This window comes from Tursiops truncatus, chromosome 13 (genome assembly GCF_011762595.2).
Source record: "Tursiops truncatus isolate mTurTru1 chromosome 13, mTurTru1.mat.Y, whole genome shotgun sequence".
In the NCBI taxonomy this organism is placed as follows: domain Eukaryota; kingdom Metazoa; phylum Chordata; class Mammalia; order Artiodactyla; family Delphinidae; genus Tursiops; species Tursiops truncatus.
The window spans coordinates 34,893,140-34,909,574 of record NC_047046.1 but is presented as its reverse complement, the minus strand read 5'-3'; the positions used below and the strand labels follow the sequence as shown (position 1 = coordinate 34,909,574).

Here is a 16,435-nt window from a genome sequence, read left to right as displayed (position 1 = left end):
CAAATTCTTTGATTTCTGCTCTTTATTATTTATGCCCTTCTTACTTTGGGTTTATTTGCTCTTTTTGTAGTATCTTGATGTGGAATCTTACAGATTTTTTTTTACTTCTTTTCTAAGATGAATATTTTGTGTTATAAATTTTCTTCTCAGGACTACTTTTGCTGTATCCCACAAGTTTTAATACGCTGTAATTTCACTTTCATTCAGTTCAGTGTAACTTTTATTTCCCTTGCAACTTGCTTTTTGATCCATGGATCTTTATTGGAATGTGTTGTTCAATTTCCAAATGTTCCCAATAGATTTTCTTGTCTGTATGTTGATTTCTAGTTTGACTTTATTATATTCAGAGAACATACTCTATATGGTTTCAGTTCTTTTAAATTTGTTAAGATTTGTTTTATGCCCTAGGATATGATCTATATTTTGGTGAATTTTCTGTGTCCTTGAAAAGAATGTGTATTTTGCTGTTGCTGGGAGGAGTGTTCTGTAAATCTCAATTAGATTCCATCTGTTGATAATATTTTTCAGTTCTTTCTTATCCTTGCTGATTTTCTGTGTAGCAGTAATGAAGAGAGGAGTATTGAAGAGCTCCACTTATTTGCAGGTTTGCTGATCTTTTCAGTTCTCTGAATTTTTTGCTCTGTGTATTTTTAACTTGTGTTACTTTTTGTATGCATAATTGAGATTGTTAGGACTTTTCAGTGAACTGACCCTTTCATCATAATGCCTTTTTTAAAAAAATTTAATTAATTAATTTTTGTCTGCGTTGGGTCTTTGTTGCTGTGCACGGGCTTTCTCTAGTTGCAGTGCGTGGGCTTCTCATTGCGGTGGTTTCTGTTGTTGCAGAACACAGGCTCTAGGTGCGTGGGCTTCAGTAGTTGCAGCACGCAGGCTCAGTAGTTGTGGCTCACAGGCATAGTTGCTCCTCAGCACGTGGGATCTTCCCAGACCAGGGCTCAAACCCGTGTGCCCTGCATTGGCAGGCAGATTCTTAACCACTGCGCCACCAGGGAAGTTCCCATAATGCTTCTGTCCCTGATAATTTCTTGCTCTGAAGTGTATTTTATTTGATACTGTAGCCACTCCAGCTTTCTTTTTGTTTATGTTTGTATGGTATACCTTTTCTTATCCATTTTCTTTTAAAATACCTATATCATTATATTTAAAATGAGTTTCTTGTAGACAGCATATGGTTGGGTCATTTTAAAAAATTTTTTAATTTATTAAAAAATTTTTTTTTACTATAGTCTTTTTAGAATATTTATTATTTTTATTTTTTTTTTTTGGCTGTGTCAGGTCTTAGTTGTGGCATGCGGGATCTTCGTTGTGGCACGCAGGCTCAGTAGTTGTGGTGCACAGGTTTCTCTCTAGCTGTGGCATGCAGGCTCCAGAGCTCGTGGGTTCTGTAGTTGTGGCGTGCAGGCTCCAGACCGCATGGGCTCAGTAGTTGCGGCTTGCAGGCTTAGTTGCCCTGCGGTGCGTGGGATCCTAGTTCCCTGACTAGGGATTGAACCCACGTCCCCTGCATTGGAAGGTGGATTCTTAAACACTGGACCACCAGTGAAGTCCCTGGTTTGGTCAGTTTTTAATTCACTCTGTTAGTTTTATTTAGTGTATTTGTACTATTACATTTACATATTTTTAATTATTGGTACATTAGGACTCAAATATGTCCTGTTTTAACTTTTCTGTTTGTTCCCTTTGTTTTGCATTTGTCTTTTCTGGCCTTTTTGCGGTTTACTTGAACATATTTTACTACACTGTTTTCTTTATAGTGGTTTTCGAGTATATCTTTTATTTATTTATTTATTTTTTAATGGCTGCTCCAGGGAATACTGTATTACAGTCTCTTAGTATGGACATTTTGCAATTAAAGTGAATTACAGAAATCTCACCAAATTATTTAGGTATTTTAACGCTCACCCATTTATAATTTAGTTTTAAGTGTTACCTCTACATATACTGAGAACCATATCAGACCGTGTTATTTTTATTTCAACAGTCTAACGTAATTTTAAAAACTCAAGCAGAGAAAGGTAGCCTATTTTATTTACGTGCATATTTGTTTCATTTTTCTTTATTCCCAGGTAATATTCTTTTATTAACTTGGTCCGATATTAATATATCTTCTCCAGCTTTGTTTTCATTAGTATTGAAATGGTAACTCGTTTTCCAACCTTTTAACCTACTGTCTCGTTATATTTAAAGAGTGTTTCTTTTAGGCAGCATTTGGTTATGTATTAAAATTGACGATCTCTGCCTTTTAATTGGGATGTTTAGACCAATTACATTTAATGTGATTATCAGTATGCTTGGTTACCATCTTTGTTACTTGTTTATTTTTCCCTTTTTCCCCACATTTCCCTTTTTTCTGCCTTATTTCAAATTGAGCGTGTGTGTGTGTGTGTGTGTGCGCGCGCGCGTTTCCACTGTTTCCTTCATTGACTTATTAGCTGCTACTCTGTTCTGTTGTTTTGCTGGCATAGTATACATCTTTAATTTATCACAGTTCTACTCTCTTAGCAGATTTAAATTACGCAATAGTGTTATTGACTGTACTTAATGATGTTATACATTAGCTCCTCAGACCTTATTCATCTTATTGATGAAAGTTTTTACCCTTTTACCAACCTCCACCTATTTCCCACACTCCCCAGTCCCTGTCAACCATTTTTCTGCTGTTTCTATGAGTTTCTCTTTTTAACAGTTATTTTCTTAAAAATGTGAAAAAAAAGTGTAACATTAAATTAAAGTGTATAATTTGGTAGCATTAATTATATTCATAGTGTTTTACAACAATTACCATTATGTATTTTCAAAGATTTTTGTCTTTCCCAAACTGAAACTTCGTAACCATTAAAAGATAACTGTGTATTCTCCGCACCTCCAGCTGCTGGTAACCACAGTTCTACTTTCTGTTTCAATGCATTTGCCTATTCTAGGTACTTCATTTAAGAGGAATCATACAATATTTGTCATTTTGTTTCTGGTTTATTTCACTTAGTGCAATGTTTTCAGGGTTCATCCGTGTTGTAGATTGTATCAGAACTTCACCCCTTTTTATGGCTGAATTATGCAGCTGTACTACATTTTTCCATTCATAGGTTAATGGATGGTTGTCTTGTTTCTACCTTTTTTGTATATTGTGAATAATGCTGCTATGAACGTTCATATACAAGTATTAGTTTGAGTCCCTGAGTCAGTTTATGTTTACCCACATATTTACCATTTCTGGTGGTCTTCATTCCTTTGTTTAAATCCATAGTATCATTTTCATTCCTAAAGGTCTTTTAACAGTTTTTATAATTCATGTTTGCTCTCAGTGAATTTTTTCAGCTTTTGTATGTCTGATAAAGTTTGGATCTATTCCTTACCCTCCTTCCCCCTTTAAACATATTTTTGTTGAGTATAGAATTTTAGGTTGACTTTGTTAAACATTTCAGTACATTAGAAATGCTACTCCATTTCTACTGACTTGCACAGATTACAGTGAAAAATCCATTGTCATTCTTATCTTTGTTTCTCAGAATGTATGGTGTCTGTTTTTTCTGACTCTTTTAAATGTTCTTTTTATAGTTGGTGTTGTATACATTGTGTGTTTGTGTTGGGGGAGCACTGTAAGTGTGCATGCATGTTGTGTGGTTTGTGTATTGTGTGGGGTGTTTGTGTATATGCATGCTTTTTTGCATGGGGGCATGTTTGTGTCTTTGTTGTGTGGAGATGAGTTTGTGTATGGCGGTTGTATGTTGTCAGGGCTATTTTTTGTGTGCTTTGTTTTGTAGGTCTGGTATTACGGTGTTTTACCTGGTCATTGTTGTCTTTATTTTGATTATTGATATATGGGTGAGAACTTTTTATACCAATTAAAATATTTTTATTTATCCCATTATTTCTCTGTTTTGTTTTCTCTTTGTTTTTAAATTCATTGCATCTTTCTGTTGTTGCTTTTGAAAATGTTGTTCTCCCTTTTTTTCTCTTTTAATATTTTAGAATTTATCTGTTTGTTTTCTTGGTTGTCTTTGAAATTTAAAAATGTGTATTAACGTCAGACTTCAAAATTTAAAAGAACACCTCCCTTTGCCCATATTAAAAAATTTGGAACACTTTATCTCTGATCACTTCCTTCCCAAAGTTATACTTATGTTGTCTAGTATTTCAAGTCTGACTACGGAAATCCCACAAATTATATTCACCATTTTTTCTAACAACACATTAAAAATTTTTTAATACATATTTTAAAAATTACCTTTGTACTTACCATATTATGATAACCTTGTATGTCAGATTGTGCTTGTACGAACATTCCTTTAGAGCAAATCTCTTAATGGTAAATTTCCTTGGATATCGTCTGTAACTTCTTCATTTAGCCCTAGTTCGCAGTTCTATGTTGACCTTTTCTCTTGGCCCTTTGGAGATAATATTCCACTGTCTTATACTGTTGCTGTCAAAGCCTGCAAAGCCATTTCTCTCTCAGTCTGTTTATTAGTTCTTCTGTTTTGTTTTTAGTGTTCACTGTGATGCGGATTTCTTTTTATGTATCCTGTTTGGGCTCTTTTGGTCTGAATCTGTGGATCTATGCCTTTTAGTAGTTTGAGAATATTTGCAGCTTTTATCTATTCTCTCTTTCTCCAAGTACATTTAAACTTGTGTGAGATACTATCCTTCAGTCGTTCATGTTTTTAGTCCCACTTTGATATTTTTCATTCCTTTTTTTCTTTGTTTCTTGTGGGTAAGTGTTTTTGAACGTATCTTTGTGTTCTCTAAATTTTTCCAGCTATGCTGCATCTGCTCTCTAACCTTTTCATTTGGTGTAATAGTGGTTCCAGCCTCATCCCCAATTCTGTTTATTTCTGATATTGGGAAATGGTGTCCCTAGCGATCTTGCCTATATTTGGAGAGACCAGGGATGCCTACTCTCCAGAGTGTTGTTATGGTGCAGTAGGAGGTTCAATCAGAGCTCTTCGTTTGTCATGATACATGGAAATAAGAATCTCTTTGCTGTAATTCCCATTAGTATTGAGGCAATATTTTAATGTTTTGAAGGAGTAAACAATTTTGAAGGGAAGATTGTAGAGTTATACAGATATTTGAGATTTTCTGATTTATCAGGGTGGGCCCAAGAATTTGCATTTCTTAGCATTTCCAGGTGTTGCTGATGCAGCTGGTCTGGGTAATAAACTTTGAGAGCCATTGGACCAGATGATGTTTTGGCTTTTGGCTCTGATTCTTTTACATTTGAATAGGGGTGTTATCTGGCTCGGGGATCATTTTATTAACACTTATAAAACTGCTATAACAATTTCCTTTAGCACCTGAGTAGTTTGTTTAACATCATTGCATTAATGTAATGTTTTATTTTAGTGATCATTCAGGATATGTTCGACCACTACCAGTGCCACGCAGTTTAAATAGTGATATTTCCTATTTTGGTGTTGGGGGCAAGCAGGCTGTTTTCTTTGTTGGACAATCAGCCAGAGTAAGTAAAAATATTTCTTAAAAGTGAAAGTTGATCAAAATATTTTGAGGTTGACTTTCTAAATGTGTTTATCCAGTTTAAATTGTGGGAATTTATAAAGTACTCTTTTAAATATTTAACAGATGATAAGCAAACCTGCAGATTCCCAGGATGTTCATGAACTTGTACTTTCTAAAGAAGATTTTGAGAAGAAGGAGAAAAATAAAGAGGCAATATATAGCGGATATATTAGAAACAGAAAGGTACAATACATTTGAACTCAGTAATTGTAGATGCATTACTTTGGATGGATGATAGGACAAGAACATTTTCTTCATTTTCTGAGATGCTAATGTCATTTTAAAAACTTGAAGATATGGAATTTTCAAATTAAATTTTCATTCTTTTTCTTTTAATTATGTGAATAGCAAACGTGATCATTTATGTGCTTTCTCAGGCTGAAGTCTTCAGAAAACAGATTTTTTCATAAAGCCAAGTAAGCTTTCTGGAAATTGTTCATAAGATTGTAAACTTTTTTCCTTGAACTGAGTGTGAGTTTTTAAGTATTTGTTGTATAATAATTATAGAAGCAGAGTAGAAAACAGTGATAGGGTAATAGACTTTTAAGAAATCTGAGCTCCAGAGAAATAAGTAAACGAGAAACTTATTTCTGTTATAAATTTGCATTCAAATGCTCATTTTAATAAGCAGAGTGTTCACAAATTTGAATCTTGTTGGTGAGCACATGGTATTTGTTGTATTACTCATTCAGCTTTTCTCTGTTTGAAACATTTTAGAATTAAAAAATTTTTTAAAACCTTTTTTAAAAGTAAGATTTAAAAAATTCTTTTCTGCTTATAAAGCAAATTGTAAAAATTTTATAAAGAAAATAAAAATAGTCTCAAATACCAGAAAAAAGTACTTATGACATATTTAGTCAAATTTTCTTCTAGTTTAAACTTTATCATATACTTATGCTTTGAGCTCTGTTTTATTAATATTTTGAGTATTACTTCATTTTAGAAAGTATTTTGGTACACAACACACTTTTAATAGCTTCATAGTATCTTTGGCTAAATGTACAGTAATTTGACTATTCTGTTAAGCATTTAGCTTACTTGAAGGATTTTATTATAATTGTAAAGACACTGCTATTAGTATCTTTGCACAACATTTTGCCTGAACTGCAGTTTTTTCTTCGTATAAATTGTTAGAATTTTTATAACTGTAATAAGGAATTTGAACTTAGAAATATTTATGGTGTATATTACAAAGTCGCTTTTCTGAAAGGTTGAACCCAAATCAAATACACTCCCAACAAAGGTATATTGGAAGTGCCTGTTGGATCATTTCCTTATTTTTCAAAAGAACAAAGCAGGGAGGGAAGAATGATAGCAGAATGTTAGTGGTTTGATAAGTGAAAATAATACCTTTTCTTTCATACTAGTGGGCTGAATTTTTTTCATGTTTATTAGCTACTTTTACTTTCTTTATAACTGAACATTATCCTCTGTCCGAGAAATTTCTTCATTTTGTCATTCCACCTTTTCCTCTTTAAATTTATTGCATTTATTTAACAGTTTACATATCTTAATATATTGTTTATGTAACAGTATTCTGTCTTATCTTTTCTATGTTATCTTAAAATCACAAAGCCCTATAAAGTATATTGGTGGAAATATTATTTGCCGTGTTAAAACTGGTGAAAAATAGAAACAGAATTTAAGTGATTTTTTTTTCAGAACTGTATGGATATGATAAAGCTTGGATAGTACTGAGGTCTCTTGGGTTATCATTTCTTCCAGCTTTTCCTGTGTTTTGTGCTTAGTTCATCCCAGCAAACATTTCATGGGTACCAGTAGGTCCCTAGTCCTTTTCTTTTTCTGACCTGTCCTTTCCAGCCTACTTTTTGGGGGCTCCTCCTCTATTCCTGCGCTGTTATCAGTTAGTACGGTGTGTGGGGGGTTGATGGTTTTTGATCTATGGGGACTAGCATGCACACGCCCCCCCCCCCATATATATATATATTCATTCTTATATATACCACTTAATACCAACAGTTCTCAAATATGTATTTCTTGTCAAGACTTTTTTCTTAAGATTGAAACATTGAATCAGGCTGGACTCCTTAAAGGGAAGAAACCATTCTGGCCATTTTAAACAGAAAAGGATTTCATAAAGGGAGTTAGATGCTTAGATGATTATTGGGCTGAAGGAATGATCTTTAGGCTGAGTCTTGTAGAATGATGCCAGGGTATTCCAAACTGACCTTCTAGGGATGCTGCAACATCTGCTGTAATCAGGTAGCTGGAGGACCACAGCTGGATCTGGAATTCAGAAACACAGTACCTTATCTCTGATCCAGGAGTTGGAAAAGTCTTGCTGCCACAATTGTTCCAACAATGGACACAGAATTTCTGGCCATTACTAGTGCTGTATCAGTGCTGATGCTTAAGCTGGAACCTGGATACTGGTCTTTCAGTACCTTGCATGGTAACAGAAAACTTTTAAGAAACCTCAGGAGATGGCCTTTGCCTCACTTTTCCCTTCTAAATCTTTGGCTAGTACATCTAATTGGTGAAACCTAATTTGCATCCACAAGCAAAAATTTAAGAGTCTGAGAAATAGATGTTTTTTGATTTCTTTCCATCCTCTGCAGCCCGGGAGGGGACAACATAAGGTGGTACAAATGGCAGCTGAATACCAATTGATCCTATGTAGCACACGCATTTCCAGTTTGAGTTAGATGTCCCTCTCCACGGGTTCTGTAAATAACTCCCTTTTGGTACATCTGAAATCAAATATCTATAAGCATTTCTTATTTTCTTCCCCTTTCCTCCAACTATTAACAGTATAGTAGTAACTGTAATCCTTGTTGTTAATCATTCACCACATTTAATTCTTTTAAAATAGTTCCTTTCATTTATCCTTTCTTGCACTCATTTCCACTGCTTGATTCAGCCTTTCCAGCCACGTCCTTCATCATATGTTTAACATACATTCTAAACTACCTTGTATCCCTTATAGTCTCAAATCCTTCATGTTCTCATTGGTCTGGGATGTTTTTATTAAGTCATCTGCTGGGTGAATGTCACCCCATTTTTATTTTTTTAACTCTGTAGTTCTTGGCTTATAGCTTTCTAATGGCACATTGTTTTATAATCATTTGTTTCTCATCTATTAGATGGAATTTGTAGGGAGGAAGGATGCTCTCTTTCTTTTATCTTGAACCCTATTTTCCTCATGCCCAAGTTGAGTCATAGGGCTTAGAAGGTGCTATCCAAATATTTGGATAATGAACCTGCCTCATCAGTAAACCCAAGCTAATCTACTAACTCTCAAACTGTATAAAATGTTACTTATATATTATGTATTGTAGCTATAATATTAGTAATTTACTGTGTAGGGATGCATTGGAATCGTATTGGAGGGTTGGTTTTTATTTTTTATTAAGAAAGTAATAATACACACTTACTAAAAAAAGAAAACCAGTTTCCTAGACATAATAGTTCAGTGTGTATCTTTATCCTTATACGTTTTTATGTGTACAACTTATATAGTATATATATATGCATGAAATTTTTAACATACAGACTCATAGTAAAAACTGAGAAGTTTGTAATTCTTATCCTCAAACATTCCCCCACTCCCCCCTCCCCACTTCCCTCTGAAAGTGGACTGGGGCCCAGGATGATTTTACTCCCTTTTAAACAGAGTGCCTTTGGGCTAAGCCAGCTGGGTTCAGGCTGCATCCTAGTTTTCCTGAACTTGGAGGGCTGGCTGGGCATTGGTCCTGACCAAGTTAAGTGGTAGGTACCCCAAGCAAGGACTCATTCCACCTTAGGGTAAGTGTTCTCAATTTTGGGGCACAGTTTTAAACTCAGTATTTATTTTTCTTTACCCTTTTCTTTATGATTCTCCAGTTCGTGTAGCATTATGGTTTAGCATTCTCCTTGATGTATGCCAGTTTAGTAATCTATGTAAAAGTTTCCCTCTCCTCACAGCATTGTTGTCACACACTCAGCTGATTTGCAATTGGCCATTTTCCTCCAAAAGATTTTTGAAGCCTGTATTTGAAATTATCCAAGTGAATCACATTAAAGGTTGATGTAAATGTTATTTGTTAATTACAATTAAGGTGCATGTAATGTGTTGTACTTTATGTTCACTCTTGTAGCCGTCTGATTCTGTTCACATTACAAATGATGATGAAAGATTTCTACATCATCTTATCTCAGAGGAGAAGGAAAAAGATAGCTTTACTGCTGTGGTTATCACAGGGGTACAACCAGAACACATACAGTACTTGAAAAATTATTTCCTTCTTTGGACGAGACAGTTAACGTAAGTATTTACATTTGATTCAGGACATGTTTCTTCTTATCTTTTTTAAGATAGAAAATATTACAGACATATTGAAGCCTCTTGGCTGTCTGCTTTACTCCTATCCCATTTCCTTCCCTTCAGTACAGGAATCATTACTCTGATGTTAGCATTAAAGTGGTTCTGTATTCTGGAAATATTGTACCGATCACCGGTAATGTATTGGTCATTACAAATACAAACATGAGGCCCATGCTTTTTGACAACTGTGATAACATTTAAAATAAACTTGAGTTCATCCAATTCAGCTCATCACTCCCAGATCCCCCTTTTGTGCTTTTGCTGTGTAGCATGTATTATAATCTTCCATACCACACAGTTTACTTATATTTTTGTCTGCCTTCTACCTTGGAATGTCTGTCGTTTTTTATGCACTGCTGTATCCCAGTGTTTCCTTTTACATAGTAGATGCTCAATAAAAGTTTACTGAATGAATGTATTGAGTCTATTGAAATGTATTGAGTCTATTGAATGTATTGAGTCTATCACTCATGTGACATGAGTAATACTGAAAATAAATCTTAGTGTATCTATTCCAGGAAAACTTTTAGGAAGTATATATTCCATTAGATCAAATCAGAAGTATATACATTTAATGGCTCTTAAGTTTTTTCCTCTGTAGTTACACAGTATAGACCTTTGACTGGATTGTTTCCATAATTTGTATTAACCTGAATTAATTAGTCTTGCAAAATGGGTATACTGTACAAAATTCATGTTTTTAAAGAAAGTATCTTTTCTTATTTATTCAAAGGGCTGTTGTACTTACTTTGAGATTCTCTATTTTATACATATATATTAACAATTAAAATTTTTTATGGGGAAATTGATTTTAGGAATGCCTTTTTTCTTGAATATTGATGTTTATTGGCTCTGTAACACAAGAGTTTTAAATAGGACTTTGGAATGTTTCTTCTCTAAGAACATCTTTTATTAGTTATTTTATTATTTCTCTTAACTGAAGGAATTCAGTGTACATTAATGACATAATTATAACTTAACTCTTGCTTTTAAAAAGAATGATGTATAACTTTAACCATTCTTTGAAATAGACGCTTGCTAAGCTATTTATAGCACTCTTTCTTAATGTATGGTTGTAAACTTATTGTTGACTATGATGTTAACACTTTTGAGATGTCTGAAGAAAGAAATCATGATTTTCAGTGATTTCCTTTTATCTTAGTAGTGTTTTAAACTAGGACAATTAATGTAATTTTAAAAAGTTAAAATTCATATGAAGGAATATTTTAAATTCCTGCTTGAGGAATAATTACACATGTGATACGGGATATGGGGAGAGGTGAATAATCTCCTCCAAATATAATCTTTTGAAACATTTGCCAAAATAAAATAACAAAGATTTCTGAAGTGGTGGTTTTTGATGGGATAATGTTGAATTTATTAGTTTTAGGAGTATTGGCATAAGATTGTTTCAGTGTCATAGGAGAAGAAAGATGAGAGTTACAGAATGATACTCTCATGTTGGGGACATAAGTTAAAGTTACTGAATCCTGTATAGTCCCTGATATTTGAGTCCTTTGTAGAACATCCCTAACAAGTAGAATTATAGCCTCTTAACTTCTAGTTTTAGTTTTTTTGATAAACTATACTTAAAAGTATTTGGGCCTTGAAGTTGGAAAGACTTGGATTGAAGCGCCCCCAACTCTATACTTCTGTGACCTTAAGTAAATTAAATTATATACGTTTCTTGCATGCCAATTTCTATATAAAATGAAGGGTAATAATATCTGAATCTCAGGATTGTTTTTACCATTAAATGGTTTACTCTGTTTAAAAATGCTTCATATAGTGCTTGGCACCTAGTAAGTACTGCCAAATAGTAGTTATAGAATTTTTTTTGGTAGAAGATTAGATGAACTGTAATTTTATGTGATTTAAAAGTGTAAAGGTATTCTTCTATGTTTTAGGCATATTTATCATTACTATATTCATGGCCCAAAAGGGAATGAAAAACGTGCATCAAAGGAAGTTGGACCTTTCAACAACATTGATATTGAAGTAAGATAAAATTCTTTCTTAAAGTATTGTGAATTATTAGGTATCTGTTCTAGTTCCAAGTTACTCTGGACAAGAAAACTCAATCAGTAAATAGACAACTTCTCTGTCCTTGTCTTTTACCAGAACACTTCCCTAATTTGATATGCAAGTAAAGAGATTATTCCTAGATGTATTTTTGTGGAACCTTTGTTTACTATAGTATATGGTTTTTCCTTTCTCTGTCTTCTCTAGAGATATGAGCTGTTAACTGAATATCATGTCTCAAAAGCAGGGAAGAAAAGGAATAAATAGTTTCTTTTGTTCACAGAAGTCTTATAACAGGTAAAGTAAGATTTAGAAGAAAAGAATATTTGAGTGTTGAGTTCTCAGTATCCTTGCCCACACGTCAGGAAGAATTTCATGTACATCTTTATCCCACTTCCTACCTCTAGCAGGAAACCTTGAATTAAATGTACTCATCACTTAATATATCCTTCAGCTCTGCTTTGCTCTTTCTTTGCTTACTTTCAGTTTTTATAGTGTATTTTTTTTGAGATGCTACTTAGAGCTATTTAATCCAAATAAAAATATATATGTATTTCAATAAGCTAGATGATTACTTGTACAAATAAAAGTAGTTTTTGCCTGTTCTGTTGTTGGATCATAGGTGAGAACAAAAGTAAAGTCACTATAGAATTTAATTGTTTTTGTTTTATTTTTATTTTAGATTTCTATGTTTGAAAAGGGGAAGACACCTAAGATTATCAACCTAAGGGAAATACAAGATGACATGCAGACGTTGTATATAAATACAGCAGCCGATAGTTTTGAGTTCAAGGCTCATGTTGAAGGAGATGGTGTAGTGGAAGGGATTATCCGATATCACCCTTTTTTATATGATAGAGAAACGTATCCTGATGATCCATGCTTTCCATCAAGTATGTTAATCTGTTATCTTAGCTACAAAATGTGAAGTTGTGATTTAGGATAGTGATTTGTTTTCTTAATAATAATTCTTAGTTGAGCTGTTGAGGTTAGATAAATTTAAAAACTTTTTTCCCTCATGCAAATCTTCTTAAGTTATTAAAGTATTTATAATTTTTATAATTCTTAATTTTTGTGTATATTCATTTCCAGATGAATAAAGCAGTGGCTTTAAGAAAGATTATATATTCTTTTATCATAGATCTCTTCCTGAAGTGAATTTTTAGCTATATACTGCATAGTAATCCTTTATATATTCTCCATGTTGTCTTCCTGTTATCTTTGTAGGTATTTATAAAGTAGTTTTAAACTTCACTTAGTCATACTAGTTTTTTCTTTATGCTTTCTGATTTTTGCCTTGCTATAGAAAGGTATCTTATACCTCAAGATTATAAAAAAGATCCTGTGGTTTTTTTTCTTAATCATTTTATGTTTACATCTTTAACACATCTCTAATCTTTTTTGTGTGTGGGTTAACTTAATATTTTCCCTGTGGGTTTCCAGTTTCCTAGCACCAATTATTGAACGTTATGATTTTTGTAATAGTTTAAATATCACTTTCATAATAATATAAAGTTCCCATAAGTGCATAGATCCGGATTTTTTACTATAAGGAATTGATCTAGTTTGTGTTTTTATTTATTTATTATAAATTTATGTATTTGTTTATTTATTTATGGCTGTGTTGGGTCTTTGTTGCTGTGAGTGGGGGCTACTCTTTGTTGCGGTGTGCAGGCTTCTCACTGCGGTGGCTTCTCTTGTTGTGGAGCACGGACTCTAGGTGCGCGGGCTTCAGTAGTTGTGGCATGTGGGCTCAGTAGTTGTGGCTCGCAGGCTCTAGAGTGCAGGCTCAGTAGTTGTGGCTCACGGGCTTAGTTGCTCCGCGACATGTGGGATCTTCCTGGACCAGGGCTCGAACCTATGTGCCCTGCATTGGCAGGCAGAGTGCCACCACTGTGGCAACCACTGTACCACCAGGGAAGTCCCTATTTTGTGTTTTTATACATGAGTAATGATACTCTCTTGTCCTTTATACTGTATATTGATATCTATAGGGCAAGACACTATTGTTCTTTTTTGAGAAAATTCTTAATGCTTAATCTTTTGCTCTTCTGGATAAACTTTGGAATCACTTTGTACTGTACTTTCACTTTAAAAAAATCCTACTGGTATTATTGAGATTGCATTGAATTTTCATAGATTAACAGTATTAAATTTTCTCATTCAGAATAATTCTTTAGTATAGCCTTAGTATTGTAGGTTTTGGAACCAGATTTCCTGATTTGAATCTTATCTTTGCCACTTTGTGTAAACTTTGACAAAGTACCGCCTGCCTCAGTATCTGTAAAGTTGGGGGGGTAATAATTCTTGCCTCATAGATGTGTTGTGAGGGTTGAATAAGAAACTGCTTCAAGTCCTCAGAATAGTGCCCGACTTTGTTTAGTAAGTGCTCATACATGTTATTACTCAGTGACCTTCCCTCCCGTGAAGTCTCTAGCATGTTTTTCATTTGCCATTTGTAATTTTTGCATGCTTATAGACAAAAAGATAAAGTTCTTCAAATGATGTCTTAAAATAATAGCCAGTAAGTTGAATGAGATCAGAGGGGTTCTCTAAGAGCAAGTGAAATGGTGTGATTGAAAGGAATATTTACTTGTGATGGACTTGTGAGGGTTTTTTTGGGAGAAGAAGGCTTTATTGGGGGTGGGGGGAATGACTTAATGCCAGAATAACTGAGATATTACTATGTCAGGATCATGATGTTTGAATCTAATTTATCTAAATATATGAAAATGTATTACTAACAAACATAAAAATGTAGACAGTTGAGCTTTATAACATAGGTTATAATTCTAGCTGTATCATAAAGTAAACTTACATTCAGTGTTATTAATTTGTCCAAGCTAGGCAAACTTGCTGTTGCTCGATACTGTAGATTTTCCAGATGATTTTTATGTAAGTAAACTGGTTGTGACAGAGTTGTGAAGCTTGTGGTTTAGGTACAGGATTCAAGCTCCCATATTTATAAATAGGTTTTAAAGATTGCAGGCTCAGTAGCTACTATAGTACTCCTAACACAGATGGATTAGTATGTTAGCAATTATTGACTTTGTAATGAGAAACACTATTGGTAATGTGGAACCACTTTGAAAATCTGCCTTTTTGAGGGCAGACAGAATAAAGCCACCTTTCGATTTGATAGAATGCAATGTTAAAGATCATAAGATTTTTTGTTACCATTTCTCTGAAGTAGCTTTAACATTTCACTTACAGAAATTGATTTCTCAGTGGTAAAAATTGCGTATACTTTATAGCAATAAACATTTTGTTCCAATATTCCTTTGTTCTAGAATTAAAAGATGAAGATGATGATGATGACTGTTTCATACTTGAGAAAGCAGCAAGAGGGAAAAGACCTATTTTTGAATGTTTTTGGAATGGACGACTAATACCATATACATCTGTTGAAGAGTAAGTTCTGATTTTTGCTGAAATTATATTGTTTTGTGATCTAATCTTTTTACTAACTAATACTTTGTTCTGTTCAAGCTTTGACTGGTGTACTCCTCCTAAGAAGAGAGGGCTTGCACCGATTGAGTGCTACAATAGGATATCTGGTGCATTATTCACTAATGACAAATTCCAGGTCAGCACAAATAAACTGACCTTTATGGATCTTGAGCTAAAATTGAAAGATAAGAACACCCTTTTTACAAGGATTTTAAATGGACAGGTATGGTTTTAAGTATCAAATTTTGAATATTTGCAAGTGTTCTATTTTAAGTACAACAAAAGTCACTAGTAGTGTAGATTTGTACTGACAATTTGCATACTTTTTATTTAATCTGGAATATAAATTTTCATTCATGAGCATTTATGTGTTCACTCAAAAATTTCAAATTGATTAGATCTTGTTCAGGTAAAATTTACAGATCTTTTATCAGATCTTCATCAGTACCTTGACATAGTAAATAGAAGCTACAGAACCATGTCCATTTGATAAGAGCATATAAGAACAATTTTATCTAATACAAAAGCTGTGTTTATATATTAATAACCTAAATATGCAATTTTAATCTAATCTTGGGGGTAAAATTGAGGTAGAACTATGAAATACTTTGGGCTAAAAGGTGCTGTGAGATTGATCAGTATTAAAATCTACATTAATCAATAGAAAAAGAGTGATAAATTTTTTAAAAAATAGGATAGAACTAGTGTACTTTTATTCTACCTAAGCACCTCAGAAACTTACTTGATGCTACTCTTTCAGTAGTTTAATGTTAAGTTGCCAAGAGATGGATGCATTTATTCTGAATTTAAAATTGCTTAAGCAATAAGCACAATACATGACACACAGTATTTATAGTCAGTCATCCCTACAACATGTTGAAATTCATTTTGCTCTGAATAAAAAGATACTGAGTCTTATATACTTTTATCGAATACGAGGGCTGTACATTGAAATACAGCATAAAAATTTGGTAGGCAGACTATCCCATTCCTAGTTAATAATTTTAATATTCTTGTCAAGTTGACAAAGTGATAACAGTAATTTGCTGATTCAGGAAGGAGTTGGTACCTGGGAACAGATTAGGGGGAAGATTTCCTTGAAGG

The 16,435-nt window shown here is 33.5% G+C and overlaps 1 protein-coding gene across 5 annotated transcripts in view; it reads left to right on the top strand.

The window, feature by feature from the left end:
- Positions 1 to 16,435, top strand: part of SMCHD1 (structural maintenance of chromosomes flexible hinge domain containing 1) — a 129,199-nt gene that overhangs the window by 26,751 nt on the left and 86,013 nt on the right. For all 5 annotated transcript variants that reach the window (XR_012325340.1, XR_012325342.1, XM_019920711.3 and 2 more), the window contains 7 exons: positions 5,362 to 5,476; positions 5,599 to 5,718; positions 9,633 to 9,799; positions 11,767 to 11,857; positions 12,564 to 12,774; positions 15,172 to 15,292; positions 15,371 to 15,554. Coding sequence is in view for 3 of the 5 variants with exons in the window: in XM_019920711.3 (XP_019776270.1) it covers positions 5,362 to 5,476; positions 5,599 to 5,718; positions 9,633 to 9,799; positions 11,767 to 11,857; positions 12,564 to 12,774; positions 15,172 to 15,292; positions 15,371 to 15,554 (1,009 nt within the window). In the remaining 2 variants the exon portion in view is untranslated. The remainder of the gene's footprint in view (positions 1 to 5,361; positions 5,477 to 5,598; positions 5,719 to 9,632; positions 9,800 to 11,766; positions 11,858 to 12,563; positions 12,775 to 15,171; positions 15,293 to 15,370; positions 15,555 to 16,435) is intronic.